General features: G+C 40.4%; 1 protein-coding gene across 2 annotated transcripts; it reads right to left on the bottom strand.

The window, feature by feature from the left end:
* Window positions 1–3,074: 3,074 nt before the first annotated feature.
* Window positions 3,075–14,689, bottom strand: lman2 (lectin, mannose-binding 2). Of its 2 annotated transcripts, XR_013507248.1 has the most exons (9): window positions 14,495–14,689; window positions 12,573–12,691; window positions 11,803–11,920; window positions 10,110–10,192; window positions 8,722–8,883; window positions 7,365–7,479; window positions 6,892–7,011; window positions 4,678–5,831; window positions 3,075–4,618 (listed from the first exon to the last, which is right to left on the bottom strand). XR_013507248.1 is itself a non-coding variant. In XM_071902277.2 (8 exons), the coding sequence occupies exons 1-8, from the start codon at window positions 14,661–14,663 to the stop codon at window positions 5,671–5,673; spliced, it is 1,047 nt and encodes a 348-aa protein (XP_071758378.2). In that variant the 5' UTR covers window positions 14,664–14,689; the 3' UTR covers window positions 3,075–5,670. The 2 variants fall into 2 exon arrangements, 1 of the variants encoding a protein (XP_071758378.2); XM_071902277.2 differs by having other exon boundaries at window positions 3,075–5,831.
* Between the last annotated feature and the right edge of the window lie 7,358 nt (window positions 14,690–22,047).

Here is a 22,047-nt window from a genome sequence, read left to right as displayed (position 1 = left end):
CACACCTCCACACACACATTCATGTGCTGATCAACTATCAGACACAGCCCTCATTCCCTAGAAATTATGGCTTTTTGGGCCCGACCCTGATAGCTAAAATCTGAGAATTGTGTTTTAGGCGAGACAAAGTTATTGCTGATAGATTTGCGTGCGTTGTTTTGGAACGTCAACATGGTGGGAGAGGCAGAAGAACAGGAAGGCTTTGCTCATAACGGAGCTACTTCATAGAAAAAATAAATTAAATAAGAAACTGGAAAAGCTCCAGTCATCCCAACATTATACCAGACTTTCTCTGTTTTATCTCTGTTTTGGTCGGACCGTCGTCTCTTTTTCCAAAACAAACGTCGGAACATGTGACAAATTCATCCGTGCAGAAAAAGTTTAACTGGGTTGAACTTTCTGTCCGTCACAACGGATGGAAGTCTGACAGGCGGAGCGTCGTCGGTCCTGTCCGGACAGCAGACAGCTCTCATTGGAAATGAATTGAAATGAACGGAGACGGACAGACAGAACGGATCAGTGTGGCCGTGGCCTCAGTCTGCACAGGAAAAACAGAGACAAAGTTTATTCCTGCTTGTTCCAGTTTGTCTCAGATCACACAACAGTTGCTGTATCATATTTTGAGAAAGTTTGGTTTGCAGTTTTGTAGATTTTTCACCCAAACCCTGTTTCAAAACCACAGCGGTGTGATTTAAAACACTTCTGAGGGTTTGAAAACTTTGAAAAACACTGCAGGTTATTCCCCAATTAAAGGTTTGTGCCTTACCTATTTATTTTTATTTCTCTAACATTCCTTAGAGTTATATATTAACATTTACTACTACTAATACTACTGACAGTAGTAATATAAATCAGTTTAATTTTAGTCAGATATAAAAGCCAGACATCTTTATATTCGGCTGGGTTATGTCGTCTCATATCTGGCAGCTTCATATGAAAGGTGAAGAATATTTCTTCCGTCTGGCTGAAGCCGCTCACCCCGCTCCATTGATAAAGCAATCAGCACGTAATGAGGTGAGAAAGAAAGTCGGAGAGTGTCGGAGATGTGATTTGTTTCTTATTGAGCGCCGGGCTCCGAGATGAGCTCCTCTATTAGCCTGGAGCCGTCGATAGGAAAATGTTTTCTTCAATTTCCCATGCGGTGTGTGGGCTTTTGGGAAGGTTTCAGTCTGATTTAAGTTGGTGTTCCTTATACTGATATGCTCCAGAATTATATTTATATGTATTTTTATCCAGCAGAGGAAGCCGTCTAAGGGCAGGAGACGAGTAAAGAGTGTAAGTCGCCAGCTACCTAAGAAACACATGTATGTAAATGTGTGTATGCTGCAGGACCTTTTTTTTTTAGACGTCTTGTAACTTTTTCTTGAGTCTGTGAAGCAAATCAGGGAAGAGTTGCAGAAGAGGAGAGGACACATCATGCACCGCCCGTCAAAAGTTTGGGGACAGCTTTCCTTCTCTAAATTTTCAAAACACTATTTGATTTTCTCTGTTATTTTTCAATAAAGAAGTAAGGAATGGTTTTTTTTAACACAAAATATCTATTTCCTAATACTTTGGATCTATTTCTTCCAACACTCAGCTTCGTGTTCATCAAAGTGTCTCTTTGGTGTGAAGAGAAGGTTTTTCCTGGCAGAGCGTCTCTGTGTGTCAGGTAGGCCAAGGAGGTTTTTATGATGAACGCATAGTTTAATTGTTTTAGTGTTATCTGTATTTTTCCTTCTCAAACTAAACCTAGTTAGTATTCATGGGGTTATGTTATTGCAAACCGACAAAGAAAACATGCTGATTAATTAAACATTTTCAACAGCTAGGTGTCCTCAAACTTTTGATGGGCAGTGTGTAGGGCTGGGTATCGTTTAAAAAAATGATGATACCAGTACCAATACCAGTACCCTTAAGTGATTGGCTGCGAGCAAAACCATACAAATAGTCATTTTTTTCTAGATCTGTGTACAAAAAGTATCGAATGCAGGTATCGTTTGACTGGAGAAGTTTCGATACTACTTGGTACTGGGTTATTTCGGTCGATACCTTAAAGGTATCGAGTACCGATACCCAGCCCTAGCAGTGTGTATCTGACACGATGAACACAACCAAGACTGCGCTCTGTGAGAAGAGATTGTAGTAACACAACTTTTTATTCCACCATCCAAAAGTAAAATCAGGGAGTGTTGAAGCCCCGCCCCCTCCACCTCCACCTCCACCTCCCCCTCCGGTCTGTAGGGAAGGAACAACTGATGGAGAAACCTCAATAAAACAGACTGATCCTCACTGCTCACTCCTGGGTAAATATCAGGTAGTCTTTCCCTAATTAACTCAAACAGACCAGGACTGGACAATGACATCAACTCCAGGTTTAAAGCTGGTCTAGGCAACTTAGCGCCCCCAAGTGGCAGCAAGGGAGAACTGTTTGAATTTTTTGGACTTCATTACCCAAAAGGTGACATCAGTAAACTAAATGTCTTCATCTTAGCGTCCGGTGGAGATGGAGACGGTGAGGAGGTTCAGCCATTGTTGAGTTGTGGAGTCAATTTTGGATTTCACTTTCCGTTGCAGCCCCACTTTGTGATTTAGACCAATCAGACGGGTGTATTTTTGTCTAAATATATTGCCTACTATAGCTTTAAGAACAATTCAGTGTTTTCCACACATATACAGTACACAGTTGCATTCTGGGACTGACCAGTTTGCAAGGTGGCTGAATCTACAGTGTTTGTTAACACTTTACAGCGGCCCTAAGCCTGTGTATTAACCTATGGAAAAGTATTTAAAGCATAACTCCATCCATTTTCAACCTGGATTCTGTTTTCCCATCATGCCGATTGATTCTGACCAAAATCTCATCATTTGCTTCACTGTAGAGCCTCTTATGTCTTGCTTATCTAGTCGCACGGCTCTCACTCTGTAATGAGACATGTATTTAAATTTCAGTTTATCCATAACCTGACATCTTTCATTATGTATTTTGCACTACTTCACATAGCGGCAACATACAGACAGGAAGACACAGCCGGCCAGGAAAGAAGAAACAAAGTGCTAAAGCAGCGGCCAAGGCGGCATCAAAACTGTACGAGAAACTTTAGGTACTTTTTATTTACATCTTTTTACTGACATGTCTTACAAGCTCTGGCTGTTTTTGGGGTTGGTGTTTGGAGTGTCCATTAGCCTTCTTGGTCTTGGTCGGAATTGATCAATATGATGGAAAAAGATGGGAAATAGGCGGCGTTATGCTTTAAGTACACAGTTAAAACTTTCCAGTGCTTCCCTGACACATAATGCACCTACACTGGTGTAATGACCAAGTATATTGGGGACAGTTTCCGAGAATGTGGCTATGATATATGGGTTTCATTTTCAATTTGGGGGTTTTACGGTTCGTTCTTTCAATTCAATAATCTAGTGGTTAAAAATTTGGCAGTAGACCGTAATTCACTGTTAAGCTGCCAGCTTGGAGCCAGGACTGACTACTGTTTTAATTCACTACTTCTGATTAGAAGAGCAAACTATTGACTCTCGACTCGACATACCAAACATGTTACTGATGTGACAGGAACAAATACAGTAGAACGGCTAACAGAACACAGGAGTAGTGATAAAAATGTAGCGTCAGAATTTAGGAATGAAAACACAGGCTGCATGTTTCAGTGGTTTGGAAAGTACATCTTTGTCATTGTCAAGTCCTCAATTTTCACTCGTAGGATCAACATGCTCCTTCCTTGCTATATATTGATGTAAAGACAGAGCAAACCAAGTGCATGTTGGAAATGGAAGCGGCAACAAAACTAAACAAAAAAAAGAAAAAGAACGCAAGAAAAAAAAAAGACGTACATGATATCCAGAGAAATTAAAGAGACGGGATTGCCAGTGAAAATGTGCCTTCGAACAATCCATCCATCCAGCCTTCAAGAATCAGCAACTCCTCTACTTTAAAAGTTTGAAACTAACAGCATAATCATTAACACTGATAGCCATCTGCTACCATTGATTAATCACAATTCTTAGTATTTCATCTCAGCTGCTACAATATAATTAATGTTCTGCAGAAATAAAAACTGAAGAAACCTGTTTTTTTCTCTTTTTTCTCCCACACTCGCTTAGATTTAGTCCAGATTCAGCATTGGAAACTGAAAACACACACTGGGAAAAATAATAATAATAAAAGGCATATTCCAGATAAATCCCCCAAAATACCACTCTTCCCACAGACCCTGAAATAAAACCAAGTGCATTAAATGTTTCGGCCTACAGGATCGAGGTCAATCAGTTTTCCTGATCCACCCACAATGCATTGTGCTGTAACACTTTACAGTGGCCTTGTTCCGGTGTAGTAACCTATGGAAAAGTAGTGCAAGCTCTTTCCTGGGAAAAATCCTCTGCCGCACAGGACCAAAATTTGGATTTTCTGAGAGCAGCAGTGATGCAAGCATGCAGTGAAATGTGCAAATACATCCGTACACTGTTTTTCCACAGGTTAATCCATGTTAATCCATCTCTTTCCCTGCTGTTCTAACTGCTGTTGCTTTGACACTTTGCATCGTGGGACAGATGTGAAGACAGTGATGGACCGGACCCGGAGGCAGCCATCTTTATGCACCTGGCGCGTCCTTCTGCATGGTTTCTGAAGTGTTGTCACAATAACCAAAATTTCAATACTATTTCAGTACCGCTGGGAAAGACTGAATCCAATACTGAATTTTATAAACATTCAATACTTTCACCAAATCCTAATCCGCAACCACAACCGAATCCTGAGGTCGGCAAATTTGTCGCACCTTATCTAAATGACATGCTTGTTAGATACTGAACGTAGTACTGGTATCAAAGTCAAAATTCTGGTATGGTGACAACAGCTTTTTTTCTTTTATAGCAAGCAGAGCAACGCTGCAGAAACGACCCCCCCTCCACCCCCCAAACTCTAAAGCAGAAAGACTTAAAACAATGTAAAAATAAAAGTCTGATACAAAAGCAAACCATCCCAACCAGAGCCCTTGGATACAGAACAGATTTTAAAGAGAGGCAAAAGAAATCATCATATAAACAAGTGGATCTCAATCTTCGAGACGCTTTTTGGGATCTGAAAAAAATATATTTCTAATATTCTGAATATTTATGTTGTCAGTCATTGTGCTATATGCCTTTTTGCTGTGAAATAATGCAATGAAATAATTGCTTCTTCCAACCGGTAATCAAGTAAAATAGCCTGAAAGGGAAAATAAAATTCAACATTTGGTTTTGTGGATTTACGCCTTCAATAGGGGGTTCCCGAGCTGAAAAGGTTGAGATCGACTGGTTGAGAACAAGCGGCTCTGAACTCAATCTCTTAAGAAACTTGAAAGTTACAAGTTTGCAAATGTCAGCAAGTTTGTTCCAAGCCAAAAACCCTGTATTGAAAGCAAACAAAATACAGATAATGGGCAAAAAAAAACTAAATGGTCACTCATGGTGTTTGCCACTAGTTGTGCACCATGGCTTTACCTTCTTACCAACATCAGAAGTTACCATAACTTACTCTCAACGCAGTGCTTCAACGATATAAACATTTGTACAATCTTTAGAAAAGAAATTCACATTAAATGTGTTGGATCTGTCATCTGGAAACAGTTCATTTCATCATGAATACCTCTCTGATAAGGTTTCTTTCTCTCTTCTTATCCTCCTCTCTCTCTCTCCTCAGTAAAACCTCTTGTTCCTTTCCTGTCTCTTCTGGAAAACTACAGCTCCCACCACAGCACAGACTACGATTCCCAGCAGAGAGCACAGCAGAAGCAGGAAGACCTTCCAGCCGGTGAGCGGCGTGCCGCGGAAGTTTCCGGTTGGATCGTCAATGTTGTCTGAAACAGAAAAAAAAGGGCTATGTTCACTCCGCAGGACTTCATGCTCAACACCGAATTGATGTCATATCTGATTTTTCTGGATTGTTTATTCTAGGATGAAACCCATATCTGATACGAATATGAACTGACAGTGATGTTGAAAAGACACATGTGCAGAGTGACAATAACAAAACACATCACATCCGCTTTTGTTTCCAACACATTTCGGTTACAGTGTGTGCTTCAAAGTTTTGACTGAACTGAAGTGTTTCCCTAAACACTAATCAAGTCGGCTATTTGTCTTTCTTTCCATTATTGTGTCTTGTTGTTCTCCATGCTAACACTGGCTCAGCCAAGTCAAAACTAACAACTGTCTCAGGCAGTGTTGGAGCCATTCATGAACTGAATTGAGAATGCATGGTAAACCCCAATTCAGTTCCTGGAGTTGGAATATGAATCATGTCACCCAGCTGTAAGGAAACAGAATTTAATTCCATTGAATTCCATGAAATTGCACTTCTAAGAGAGTTTGTCTTGACTTGCTAAATATTATGAATCAAACATTATGAATCAAATAAAAGACAACAAATCAAATACATTAAATCATAATGTATGGATTATGATTACATGTTCTGCATCAAATACCACCTGAAAGGTCCCTTTAACATTTTAGAATCAGTATTGATGATATATAACACTATGTGGAATCCCAGATATGTGGTAAGGAAAAACAAAAGAAACAGAATTTCATTGAATTAAATTCAACTTTCTGAAATTCCAGTTCAATTCCAATTCAGTTTACTGTAGGATTTTTCAAATTCCAATTCCAATTCCTCAGTTGAACTGGAACTGACCCAGACCCTGGTCTCAGGTGAATGCCATAACATTTACTTGCTGTCATGGCAAATTCTGATTCAAATGTTCAAATATAAGTCACATGTGGGTCGTATGCCTCATGGTTCCAATTTTGTAGCACAAATCCATGCGATCCAGACTGGAATTAAAACAGCGAGACTCCATACAGGTTTCTGCTGTTCACACGGATTAGAAAACATCTTTGGACCCGGTGTTAACGCACCTTTGGGAGACTTGAGCAGGCTGACGCTGGGCTCGATCTTGGTCCAGTCCAGGTTTTCCTCCTCGGCGGTGTGTTCCACCATCAGCTGGTACAGCTTCATGGAGATGATGTCGTGGTTGTCTGGGACACAATGCCATAAGAGTTAGGACTGTTAATCATTCTGTTAATCGCTTTATAGTAGAGACCTGGGTTTATTGTACCTTATGATTTAAGATGTTAATGTGATAATGTGATGTTATTGCATTACCCAGCAATTACATCAGAAATTACATCAACAGTTTTTATTTCATTTTTGACCCATTTAAAGGGTTCTTACATTATTGGGCAGAAATTACATTATCAGTTACTAGATTCACCGTACAAGAAAAGTTTGTCTTTTGAAATTTAGATATTGCAGAAGTGAATATTGAGATTTCAATCTGATTTATTTTTCAATTTTCGATTTACTGTGCAGCTCGACTCTTTCCACCTACCAGACAGATCTCCTGTGGCTGCCGAGGCACCGAAGAAATACCCGGTAGGAAGACGAACACCTCCGATGTCAATGCATTCCTTCCACTCATTCTTGTCATCCACATCAACCATGATCTGTGTGAAATGTATAAATGACAAGGCAAAAACATACACACTTGAAATGGTGGTTCAGTTCGTAGGAAATTAAATGCCAGCAATTTGTTTTTCTTACTTCAGATGCACCAGGAATCACAACACCTTAAAAATATTGTTACCTAAAGAACCAGAAAATACACAACGATGTCTATATGAGGAGTTCTGTTCCAAATTGAGAAGGTCACTATTTGTAGAAAAAAAACTGCCTCTAACAAAATTATTCCTGGCATTAAAAGTGAAACACATTAAGGATTACTACTGAAATTATAAATCATCTCTAGACCTTTGCTTACAAAATAGTTTGGAGAATAGAATGATTGGTGCTTTGGAAATACAATTTTTTTTTTTCCAAAACAGATAGAGCATTTTAGAAAGGACCCCTTTACATGATTACTTAATAATGTTGTAGTTATCATCATAATAATAGTAATAACTGTTACTAGATTAACTAGTAAACCTAGAGTACTGATAAGCCTTTTTCCAGTCCTTAATTTCTTGACTGAATTTGAAGATTTGGTTTGTGTTCAGTATGATGTACAGTGACAGTGGCTCGGCAATATGACTTTCAATAAGGCCATATAACTCTATAACTGTGAATTATTCTTCAAACTATCAAATATTACCATTAGTAAATTAAAAGTGGATCTCCAACAACAGAACTGTGTATTGATATGTTATTAAAAGTGTTTTTCCCAACTTTACTAGACTTTTTATGAAGTTACCATACTTTAAGACCCGGAAACTATAAGTTTAATTTCATAGGAAACAAAAGAATAGAAAAAATACTTCTAATGTTAATAAAGCATATAAATCCCGGTCCAGACGCAGCTGTGATTTGAATATAATATGCCTTTATTTGAGAGTAAAAAGATATTAAAGAAACAAAACCTGAGGACACCCAGAGAAAAGTGTAAGTTGAAACACACAGGTCGTGTTTTTTTATTTTTTACTTTTATCTCTTTGCCCTCCCAAATAAAGGCATTTTATATTCAACTCACAGTTGTGTCTGGACTTGGATTCATTTGCTTTATTAACACTAGAAATATATTTTTCCCACTGTTCGATTTTCTATTAATTTCTTTCAAACCCTTCAGCGCCTGTGAAGCTGTTTAGAAATCCTGACATGCTCCAAGTGCAATTCTTCACCAATAAAATTAATTTTCCAGACTTTCCAGGACTGCGTGGAAACCCTGTGCATGTATAATGAGCTCGGTAACGTACGGTGAGTCTTCCCTTGGAGTAGCGGATGGCGAGGTACGTGTCGTGCTCTCTGTTCCTGATCTCGGCGGAGCAGCCGCCCAGCTCCGACGAGCGGCCGTCTCTGCCGTGGTCGTAGCCCACCGTGCCGTTGTTCACCATGGCCGAGATGAAGGGGAAGGAGCGCTGGGCACAGGAAGACAGAGTGAAAAAATACAACAAGAAACAAATGTAGTGTAAGCAGATTCTTACAGAGAGATGGGGAAAATGACTACAGGAAATACAAAAATCATGATGTACCATATAAAGTCCGCACGATACATTTTTGGTCATATCAGTTTATGTTTTGAATACACAAAGGCTACGTTCACACTGCAGACTTTCATGCTCAATTCCAAATTGTAACTCATATCCAATACCAAAAAGACAATTTTGTAACTGTCAAAAAAAGGGCGAATCCAAGGCACTCTTCAAATGATTAAAAAGCTTTAATCAAAGGCTAGTTCATGGTCGAACAGATAAAATCAAGCCAACATGTTTCGGCCACACACGGCCTTCGTCAGGGCATAGCAAAGAATTTTGTAACCGTTGTTGTACCTGCGCTTCTCCCATTTGTTTGAAAAACATTTTGGTTGCGATGTGTCTTCAAGTTTTGACTGAATTGACGTCTCCCCAAACACAAATCTAGTCGTCTATATTTGCCTGTTTCCATTGTGTCTCATTGTCTTCTATGCTAGCGCTGCTCAGCAAAGCTGACTAAATTATGACAACTGCCTATGGTAAATGACATAAGATTTACATATTGTCATGGCAACACTGACGAATTCTAATTTGAGCGTTCAAATACAAGCTGCATGTAGGTCACATGCCTCTGGATCCGATGTTGTAGCACATATTAGAAAACAGCAGATCTGAGTCATGTGTGGCAGGAAAAAAAATCTGAATTCTGACACTTTCAGCTGCAGTGTGAACGGAGCCTACATCACAAGATGATGCCCTACTAGTGAAATAAAAACAAATATCCTTTGAGGTGTTTAACCATGTTTCAACAGCAATCTGCCCTTTTTCAGGGAACCATCGTGCTTTATAATGCATATGTGATTACATTTCCTTTTTTTGTGGTGGAAACAAAGAAAATAAGGTGGATTTTGTGGATTTTTTTTCTAATGAAACATGCTGGATTTACTGACAACATGCTGAACTACAGTGAAGGAAAAAATAAAACACCAAATATCAAAACTCAGTCATGCAGACAATTAAATCCTGAGCAACCACTCACGTCCGTCGCGTCATCGTTAGAATAAGTGTCTATAAAAACGGCCAGCCCGTGGAACAGAGCATTGTTGGAAAACACGGGCCCTGCAAAGAAACAAGCAGGTCATTCGCCTCCCCCAACACACACCAACACTTACATCCATCCCATGGAGGTCATTGCGGAAGGAATCCAAAAAAATAGCCAGGCCAAGAAAATGATCTTGGTTTCCAAACACAGGGCCTAGGATGGAGGCAGAGATGGGGCGAGACATGAGCAGACAACTCAAGACACTTTCCTGTGGTCAGCAGTGAGGTGAGCATGCTGAGATGTTAGATGCTAACATCGACACATGGTGAGCAAAGCTTACTGATGGAGTGAATGTGATGCTGAGTGATCTTTAGCTCCCTGCCCAGAGCACAAATGTTTTCACAGGCATTTCAGTGCAGAGTGGGGCTGCACAACAGAGACAAATACACTATCAGTCAAAAGTTTGGACACACCTCACTGAATGCGCTATGTTTTTCATTCTCTTAAAGCCATTTTGATCTAAAGGCTTCTGCTTAAATGCCTGAAATGCGTTTCTTAGACAAATATGAATAGTGAAGTTGATCCTATGTATGAATTTCTTTCCAAAGCCTTTGCCTTTGCATCAAGGCAAAGGGCGGCTGCTTTAAATAATCTAAAATATAAGACAGTTTTGATTTGTTTAACACTTTTTTGGTCGCTGCATAATTCCATTTGTGTTATTTCATAGTTTTGATGTCTTTACTATTATTCTAAAATGTGAAAAATGGTAAAAATAAAGAAAAATGTGTGTGTCCAAACTTTTGACTGGTAGTGTATATCATGAAGTGAAATGTAAATCCAAAAAGTTCCAAGGCACTCTCTTCTATCAGAAAAATGCCGTGCAATTCTTTGGATTTACATTTCTCTATATGAACTGCCCCGTTCCACAAAGCGCACCTCTCGCCTCTACATTGTTCAAGCCGAAGCAGACAGTGTTTCCTTCTCTGTCATCAAATCATAATGTGACTTTTGCTATTGCAATACAAGAGGACACACCTTTTTAAATTGAATTTGCAATGCTTAAAAAAAATGTTGTGCATGTTAGGGGGATGAGATGCTAATGCTTAAGATTTTCTCTGACATGTAAATTGCCCGGGATTCTCCACAGTACCAGAATATCTTGTTTAGGCTGCATGGAAAAAAAATGCTGCCTTTTTTCCATGTAATTTGTCATGTATTTGTCTTAAGTGTCATGTATTGTGTATGTACGGTTATATATGTTGTGCGTATGAACATAGGCTATATAATGAAAAATAAAAAAATATCAGTTGGAAAAAAAAATGTTGACTTCTGCCATTTGGAAGTTGCAGCAGTTTCAATATGTGTTGGATTCACTGTGCCGCTGATGTTTTTTAACAGCCCTTCAGGACAGAGGTGGCGGAAAGTTTTCACTCTCTACATCTACACTAGATCTCTGTATTGCTAGGAGAGTCATTTCACAAAATGTCACTTGTCACAAAATTCTGGGAGAACCCGTTTCACTGAAATGCCTGTGGTCTGTGGTGAAATACTAGGCAGAGGAGCCGAGATGTTAAATACTTATCAGCTGAGCCACTGATACAAAGAGCTTGGCAAGGTTTTACTGTGGCTGCCATGTAGATGCCACAGTAAGCCACTGAATTTTTGCTTTATTGTAATAATTCACAAAATCGCTAGGGTGGGATATCCAAATTTCTAAATAACAACTTCAATAGAATTTACAATTACTTAGCATGGAGCAGGACAGTCACACCAACATGGCTGCCGGTGAAAACGGCCATAACCAAACTCAGCGTCATCCCTACCTGGATGCAGTCTGTCTTTCGTGTACCAGATGGCGATGCCGTCGCCATGGAGATTCTTCTTTCCTGACCCGTGAACTTTGAACTGCACGTGCATCTCCCAGTCCTTCAGGTAACAAGGCTGCACGAGGAGAAACAATGAATCTTCATTTGAACACCGCCTTTCAAAACACAGTCGCAAAGCACTTTACAAAAGGGAAACATGAGAGAGAAGGAATCAGAATCAGCTGAGTGTTGAGCAGTGTTATAAATCACTGATTAAAAAGTGTTACCGTTTACAAATGCCATTAACACATGTGAGTTTGGGGAGGAATTTTAAGTTTTACTTTCATTGTAGTGACGCTGACTTTGATAACGCTTAGACTCTCTAGTGGCGACAGGCGGTATAACCGGTATGGCCGGTGTTGGGAAACAACACCGGTGTCAAAATGGCACCACCGTGACAACTCTATCATGTACTAACAATAATCTGGTAACTGCCCGTTATTCCTTCATTAACAGCCTGATTTCTGCATGAAGCGTACAAATCATTCTCTCCGTTACAAAGAGACAAAGACAGAAAGAGAGAATATCAAAGCAAGTTCATTTACTCAGTGTGTGTCTGAGGCTGAAAAAGCTTCAAGACAACCAGGCTGAGTGGGCGTGGCTTTAAGATAACCAGGGGAGAACAAGTAGGCTACACCCAAAGGCGAGAGGGCATAGCTTCAAATGACAAACCGTAATACTGCCAAGTCCAAGTGGGGATAAAATCTATTTTTATCGTGCTTCCTCACCACAGTGTTCCAGATGGATCCCTGCTTGCTCCTCTCGTCAGGGGTGAGTCGGACGTAGGAGCTTGTGACCAACGTGCTTCCCCAGAAGTCCCACTGACTGGAGGGGCTGCTGCCAACACCTGCCAAACAAACACATCATATGGAGAATGAGGAAATGACCGAAAGGACAAAATTTGATAGTGTGGACCATATGTGGAGGAAAGGAGGACAAGTCAATTCATTCTCTCTAAGAACTGTCATCATGTAGTCTAATGAGAAGCCTAACACAAGTTGCTTTTTGGCGTATCTTCACTATATAGGTAGGATGAACCTCTGTTGTTCTCTAGTATGGGGGAAAAAAAACATCACACCAAACTGCATTTAAAAGTCTGGTCCTGTAAAGTGGCCTAGCACATCAGCAAATATACACGCCTTGTAGAACATGACTTAAGACAGTTCCTGAATCCGTAGGCTCCAATGGTAAATTCGGCGAACATATAATCCACCCTGCAGCTCTTCAACTTTCAACTTTTAGAGTTGGTTCATCTGTTCACAATCCTCTTCCACCAAAATACACCGTGATCGGCGATAACGAACAGTGTGCACCGATCTTAAAAGTGTAAATCATATTGTAATCAAGTGCTGCTTGGTGGATCAGATAAATGCATTTACTAGCAGACACCAGTTTGCAGGGTTTCATACTTTCATTCGCCAATTTCTCACTGCAAATGACACATTCAGCTCTAATTTTGTCCATTGCCTCTATGAAGCCAAACTCAATATAACTGTCTTGGTAAGTCCTCTTTTTCTTTTTGAGAAATTCAGCATTCTCTTCTCCCTGACGCTTGGCCATTTTTCCATCAGCTCTTTGTTTTTACTATGTACTTACAGGACCAGGTCATTTAGCCGGCTTGCTCTGCTAGCTTAGCTCTGTGAATACTGCTGGTGTTCATGTCTACACCCGCCCTTATCCTCGCGAGATTTTTTTTAAAAGTTGATATCTTTATTTATTTTTTTCTAAATAAATAAACTTCTAAAATAACCCTTAAATTTAGTTGTCTTCTTCACAGAAATGAATGCTGAGACATGTATATTTTATATGTATAAAAATTCTTACACCCTTAAAATAAAGAGGGCTTCGCGACCCCCCGTGGAGCTTTGGCGCCCCCTAGTGGGGCTCGTCCCGAGCCCCACCTGGGGGGGCTCCCAGGTTGGGAACCACTGTTCTAGAACAGTGGTTCTCAACGAGGGGTCCGGGGACCACCAGGGGTCCTTGAGGGGGTTCCAGGGGGTCCCCAGCAAACTGATGAATTGTTAAACTTCACCATTATTTAATTTAAAAGAAGTTAACACCATTAGAGAATGCAGAAGAATGACTATTTTGATCATAGTTGCACTGTTATCTAGCAATAAAAAATATTCTCAGATTTGGGTCCGAGAGACAAAATCTCATCAAAAGGGGGTCCGTGGCTCTAATGTGGACTAAATTAGGGTCCTTTATATGAAAAGGGCTGAGAATAACTGTTCTAGAATGTATGTAAGTTTGCTGATAAGTAAGGCACTTATCAGCAAACCTAAGGAGTTTTGCGTGATGTTTTCGGGATGCTGGTGCATATAGGAAAGGGAAGATTATGCTTTTCAATCTTTTTATGTTGTTTACTCTTTGACTTCGTTCAAGAGCCATTTACCTGAATTACACCTTTTCATCTTGCATTTTACCGAGCCCCGTCCTTAACTTTTTGAGTCACCAGCCTCCAATGCTAACGTTACATATCAACTAAAACGCACTAATTAAATTAAAGATTGAACTCTAACACGATAGTCAGTTAGTTGTATGAATTAGTTAAGGAACTGCCTGTGTCGCCAAATAACTTGACATACCAAGGAAGAGAGGCGGAACAAGGAAGAAAACAGCAGGTTAGCTAACGAGCTAGCCGTCTTACCTTGGTAAGGTTTCATTAGCGAATGCTCTCTCTTTAGATGTTCCGCATTCCCGTCTGTTATATCACAGCAGACTGAACTAGACTGAAACAGAAGAAATGCCAGTGCTGTGCTTAGAAATGCTGTAAAGTTTCTCATTGTGTTCAAACGGCCTCGGGAAGAAACTGTCATGACTATTTTTGTTGTTTCAAACTCCGTAGAGCGAACCGGTCCCACCTCTGTTGTTGTCCGGAGAGAAACCAGATACGAGTCTAACTTTCGTTCCTACGCTTCCCATAACTGGGGAATATATTTTCTCGCTGCGTATTTCTAAATTCATCCATGTACGCATACCACAAGTCTAGCAGTACTATAAAGCAAATCGATGGTAAAACTTCAAATTACATTGCTCTGGAGGAACCTTTAATCTGTGGGCGTTTTTACACGGACGATTTTTACAGACGGTATAAACTATATTAGCCAATCAGAGACAAGCACATCGCAAACTAAGCCAATCAGGGAGTACTTGTGTTTGATAAATATTCCACTAGATGGTAATAGAAGGCAGGGATAAAAAAAAAAACAACCATAGATACTGTAGTTTATTGAATTTTGTCAGATTTAACAGGGATGAATTCAACTAAACTCACTTCACCCACCTTTTTATATGCAAAAATAGAGTTCACCACCTTTTAGGCTGCTTTAAATCTGTATGATATGAATTCATAGTATGCATCTTAGTAAGTAGTATCAAACTAATGCATGTTATGTGAAGATGGGGTCTTTTAATGGGAAAAACATAGTGCTTTTCAATAACTGATCCCAAAAAAAATCTAAATCCCCTCTAGCACTTATTCACTTATATGCACTTATACTTTATTTTCTAGGATTCATGCTTACATATTTGTCCTGTGGTAACATAATGTGGTAACTTAATTGTTCTAAATTCATTTTTGGTCATCTATGAATCTTATTCTACTGTTGCACTCCTTAAATGTCTAAAATGTAAAAGTTCTTGTTTATATTGGTGATTGATAGTGTTATGATGATCACTGACTGGAGTTCATAGTTTAACTGAGTCAGATCCTGCTCCGGTGGTGGATCAAATAAGATGGTGTGTGTACTCAAACTTTATGATCCTGTGGTGCTGTGAGAGGTTTCATCAATCAAGCCAAGCCCCTTTCCTTCCTGACAAAGCAAAAAAGAAGAGAAAAGCCTAACTTGTGTGCAGTAGGGTGCTCAAATTATGCTGTAAAAGGGGAAAAAAGACTCAACCACGCAGAAAATAGCTGTTTGTCAGGGAGGTGATAACATTACAAACTTTTCTTTTGCTTTCACTCCTTTGATATGTTGTTGAGTCCCTAACAATCTGTAACCACTCAGCCACTGACATGACAGGCCTCAGTCAAAATACTAAAATACTCTAATCTGCTATTTGGAAAGCACAACATCCTTTCCTGTGTGCTCTAAATTCATGTTCGTATTGTCCTGTGCCACTGATCTACCTAAGTATTCAGCCACCATCTATAAAGATGTTATTCTATAATTATTTATCATAATATTTATTATTATTACTAATTATTAGGCCTGCTTAAGGGCAAGTGCGTTTTGTTTCAAATATTCTGTTCGCCCTTGCCCTCGCTCTGGCCCCGCCCCCTACTCTGACCCCGCCCCCTGCTCTGACCCCGCCCCCTGCTCTGACTTGCAAGTGGCCACTCGTGTGACATATGGTGCTACGTATCACCAAGTGACGCGGGGAAGTGAAGGATGGCCTGTTAAAGTCCCCATAAAATGAACTCCCATTACCATTACCTCCAGTGTAAACAGTGTATCTTTAATGGTGACATCACACTGCACCAGGAGGTGTAAATCACAATTCCAACCGATAAAACCACCACAGATTTTTGAACGCCCCTCCCGTCACATAAAACTGCCTTTTTCTTCCTAACTGATATCCCATAGGTTTACACTTTTGAATGATCCCCAATATCGGCCCAATATCGTGTTTCAATAGGAAATACGTCAAATCAAGGAAGTAAAGATGGGATTTCATGGCATCTTTAAAGGTCCCATATTCTCCACTTTCCAGTGTTTTATTTTGTGTCTTGAGGTCCATCCAAAGCTGTGTGTGTGGTGTCATGAACCAAAAACTCTCTCAATCCATTTTGACACGTTCATTTTCCAGCATCTCTCTGAGCCTTACCAAGAACAGGCTGTTTCTGTCGCCGTGTCTTTAAGGCTCATTAATATTAACGACCCTCTGTTCCGATTGGCTAACCGTTTCAAGAGTGAAACGTGAGACGCCGCGGCCCGGCGGCTACAGGTAGGGAAAACTCTCCGGTAATAAACAATGACAACCGCTCAACCGCTTTGAAACAAACACTTTGTTAGTCTATTATTTCTTACAAAAATGATAATGAGCGAACCTTTGTGACGCCACAAAGTTACAGAAGTCCAAACGGCTCGTTTAGAGGCTCGCTTTTCTAATATGGATTGTGTGGATTTAGTTGGCAACTGTGCGTTTTGATACTTTCACCATGTTTAGATAGACCATCCAACTCCTTTATCATCACAGAGGCGAGGGGAATCCAGTTTCCACGATATGGGACCTTTAAATGACTAATGAAATGCAGGGATGGTGTAGTGTTTGGTTGGAATGAAAACCTGCAGACTCTCGTCCCTCCACGGCTCATTCCTGCCAAACTCCTGGCAGACATTTTGAGCATTTTGGCCTCAGTAGGAGCAGAAACCCTGGACCTGCGCCTCGCTCTACCCACTGTGCTGCAGAGGAACACAAAGCCTGTCATTCACACTGAAGGCTGTCCAGAGCGATCACAGCCAAGCGATGTGACCTCGCTCCACTGAGGCAGTTTTCCCCATGAGCTCTATAGGGGATTCAAACTGGCAACCCTCCGGTCACGAGCGTTCGCTTGTCTCACTGTGAGATCGGCGGCGTCCCCTCGTCTCCGCTCACAGACGACAACACAACACACTCTGATGGAAGTGTGTTGTGTTGACAGAGGAGAATTAATCTGATTTAGTTGATACACATGACATGTTTTGCAGCACCAGCAAACTCATGTGCACACACACACACACACACACACACACACACACACACATATACAAAGAGGCACAAGGGGCACATACACACACATACATGCATATACACAAAGAAATATACATAGACACACTAGAACACATACAAACACACATGCACACAATGCACATACACACAGGCTTGCACACAGACACTGTCATACACACACACACATAGACACAGATTCTTGCATGTGTGCAATCAAGCATGCACAGACATACACAAAACACACACACATGCATACACATATGAACACATGAAACGTGCAGACACACAAATGGATCTAATTAAGGATAAATACACACAAACAAAAGCGCACACATGCATCACATGTTCACAAACACACACACACACACACACACACACACAAAACACGTACAACAATGCACACACATCCAGACACACAGATGCATGCAGGTAAAGGTTAACATGCACACATACACAGACAAAACAAAACACACACACACACACACACACACACACACATATAACAAGTCACAAAAACAACCCAAAAACAAAGACAACAATGTCAGTTCTGTCTGTCTGAGTCTGCCTGAGTCACCCGTCAGCAGGACGTCCCATAATGTGGGATGAAACCAAACTCAATTAAGCGAACGCTCAGATTTTAGTATTTTCTATTTCTGCGGCTGTTTCCCGGCCTGAATCATTCCATAAATGTCACTGCTATTCCACCGCCGGCCCTGAGCGGCACCGGTCTGGAGGAAGACCCATCAGACTGCAGTTTAACTGCGCTCTGCTCCGCTTTTATTGGACTGAAACAGATGTGGGGAGCAGACACGCTATCTGGAGATATGGGACTTCACTGACAGGTTGATTTGAGTGTGCCAACTTAACCGTGAGGAAATTTTGAAAGGCTGGAGATGGCACAACACACACGCACACACAGACACACAGACACACAGACACACACACACACACACACACATAGGGAGAGCTCGTTATTTGCATTTTAAGAGATTGTGCTCTGCTCATTTCGTAAAATTGCATGAGACCAGGCTGGTTAATTCACCTTATTAAGTGATATTTGGTGCTTTAGGTAACATACAGTATCAATCATACACTCATGAAGACACACACACGCACACACACGCACACACACACAGACACACACACACACACACACACACACACACACACGCACACACACACACACAGGGAGAGCTCGTTATTTGCATTTTAAGAGATTGTGCTCTGCTCATTTCGTAAAATTGCATGAGACCAGGCTGGTTAATTCACCTTATTAAGTGATATTTGGTGCTTTAGGTAACATACAGTATTAATCATACACTCATGAAGACACACACGCGCACACACACACACACACACACTCATGGATGTGGATGAGTATATGGAAACATAGACATACTAGCACACACATATAAACTGTCGTGCACACACTTTTCTTTTATTTAGCTCCTTTTATTTAGCGATACAGTGTTTGTTTTAGGCTTTAGGGAACATACACATAGTCACATGAACACACACACACACACACACACACACACACACACACGCACATGCACACACTCATAGATGTGCAACACAGAAACACAGATATACAAACTGTCATACACACACTGTTCTTTTATTTAGCGCCTTTTATTTAGCGATACAGTATCTGTTCTAGTTTCGTGCTTTAGGGAACATGCACATACTCACATGAACACACACACACACACACACACACACAGAAATATTTAGTGCTGGCTGTCTGGATCAAGTGAAGCCTGATGTCAGCAGAGAAAATCAGCCAAACTGTCCACTCTGCACTGCCCTCATCACTCCTTTTCTCCATCATTACACCCAGGCTCAGGGTGAAATAATAACAAAAAAAAACTCTATATTTTTTATCCCTAGCATTTTTTAATCATCACCCTGCTTGCTTTGTTGATAATAAACAAATATTACAGCTGACACGGAAATGTTTTCTGCTTATTCTACAGTCCCGGCTGTAAGTCACTCTGGATAAGAGCGTCCGCTAAACGGCTTAAACATGAACACTGCACTGCGAAAAACGTTCATTTTATTGAGTCGTTTAGTCGCATATTCAGCCCTCAAATCTTATTTTTCTTAAAACAACAGAAAAATTCTGCCAGTGAGGTAAGATAACTCGTGAGATAACTTGCTTCCAATGCAGCTTCACTTGTTTCAGGATTGTTTTTTTTTTTTTTAGAAATGAGAGGCAGTATCTTGAAACCAGTCAGAATAAGGCAGATCACTGCACTACTGTCAAGAAAATGACACTTGATTCTACAAAATTCTTGAAACAAGTTGATTTGCATTGGAAACAAGTGAAATTATCAAACCCCACTGGCAGATTTTATCACTTATTTTAAGAAAATTACAAATTTAGGACACAATAATAGACTAAATGACGATAAATGAAGATGGAGATTTTTTGCAGTGTGCTTGTTCACTGAAAAACGAGACAGAAAAATAGGCTTGTAAATCCGCATGGAGGTGAAGGCAGAGCCACATACCTAATGATGACAGTAAATCATTGAAATGAAGAAGAGATGGAGATTTTTCTGTGTGTGTAAAAAAAAAAAAAAAAAAAAAAGAGTCAGGCTTTATTCAAGATTGGTTTTTACACTTTCTGCGTGTTTGTGGCCGATGGGGAGAAACATCATGGTGATTTATTAGGCCTGCTGACGCCGGGCTTCAGGAGATGGTGTGGGTGAAGGATTCAACACGGATACATGGAACACACACACACACACACACACACACACACAAATACATACTCATATACGCTCACATAAAATTGCCCACACACACTGATCTGAAAAGAAAATCTATTCCCACAACCCATTTAGCACAATTACTGAACCAACACACATTAAAATGAAATCACTCTCATTTGTGTCTAGACCAGAGGAAAAAAACATGACATGAGGAGAGTGTGTGCTCGTATTACTGTACTTGTGAGGACCAATCTGTGCAGGAAGACTGAGATGAGGATACTTCAGCGAAGACGTGGGAATATTTTAGATGGTTCACACTTTGAAAAAGACGCATCTTAGGTTTAAAGGTTGGGTTTGGGGTCTGGGTAAGGAGTAAACCCAAAGAAAAGATGAGAAAAATAGCATATTTCCATATTAGGATCAATGGTACTGAATTCGTTCTCCTAAATTCCCACTTGGGATCGATAAAGAGATGCACATGAGAATATGTTAATTGTAAGAAGTGCTGGAGACAAATAAGAAAAGCATCACATCTCATTTGCAGATGCTTCACTCACAGATCGCTGATAGATTTCTGAGATGTTTGAGCAGCATGATACACCAGAGAGAGACAATCCGAGGCAGAATTTCAGAAGTATTTTAAATGAAAATCATCTATGTCAAGGAGAATTAAATGAGACAGAGTAGATCTTATCTAGGATATTACTTTCCTCTGGGGAGCTACAATTTGCAACTTGTCACCTTGAGTAAGTGAAGTGTATTGTTAATCCCGCCCTCCTCCCCCTCAGTTGGTCAAGTTCCCGCCCCAACACCTGTCAATCATCTTGAGGAGCTGTCGTCTCTCCTGAGGCAGAGGGAGCCGGCAGTGTAAAGCCTCCAGGTGATGAAGAGGCAGACGGAGAACGCAGCCGATCTGCACTAATTAAAATCAACGCTGATGTTTCTGAACGTTTAGCTTCACGGTTCTTTCTTTTCTCACTTCTTTCTTTCCTTTTCCTTTGTTGTCGTTGCTGTGACTTCCTGCTCTGTGGCTACTAGCCTCACCTTGGTAGCCACAACCAGCTCACTGCTGGCCACGCCCACAGGAAATGGTTTAAAAACGTCCCCGACATCACTGAAAAGCCAATTTCAGGCAAACGGCGGGGTTTAGGCATGAACACACAGACTGATAATGTATTTTTTACTGTTATTTTAAAGCCAAAGTTGCATATTGCATCTTAGATTAGGCACTTTGCAGGGACTCTTTGTGTGTTTAACTCTGTGACTGTAGCTACGGTTGTGGACACTAAATCCAAGAGAAATTTCTGCTTTTGTGGACAATAAAGTCTAACATTATTTTATCAGATCTGACCTGGTCTTGTCTTCATTTTATTTCAATCTTTCCGATTATCCACTGCCTGAAACTTAAACAAGGATGTGTGTGAACAATGCTAAAAAAGTATGAAACAGACTATTACCACTGAAGTGTTGTGATAATTTATTTGATCACAGTTATTTAAAGACGTGTGACTACAGTGTGAGTGTTATTGTATTGAAATGGCAAGTTTTAATCACTTTTTGGGTCTGACTATTGGGAGTTTGCGTTGGCCATTGAGTGTGTATTGGAAAGCGAAGCGAAGTGGAAGTATGTAAAGCTCTACTGTGTTGTAAATGACAACATTTTGAACACAGTTGATCGTAAAAACTAGGAAAACAAATAGAATGGGTAGAAAAGCCCAGGTAGAAAATAATCAGAATTAAGAGAAGAACCGTCACTTAAGGAAATTGGTTT

The sequence above is a fragment of the Centroberyx gerrardi genome, chromosome 16, assembly GCF_048128805.1.
Source record: "Centroberyx gerrardi isolate f3 chromosome 16, fCenGer3.hap1.cur.20231027, whole genome shotgun sequence".
In the NCBI taxonomy this organism is placed as follows: domain Eukaryota; kingdom Metazoa; phylum Chordata; class Actinopteri; order Beryciformes; family Berycidae; genus Centroberyx; species Centroberyx gerrardi.
This window is presented reverse-complemented; position numbering and strand designations above follow the sequence as displayed.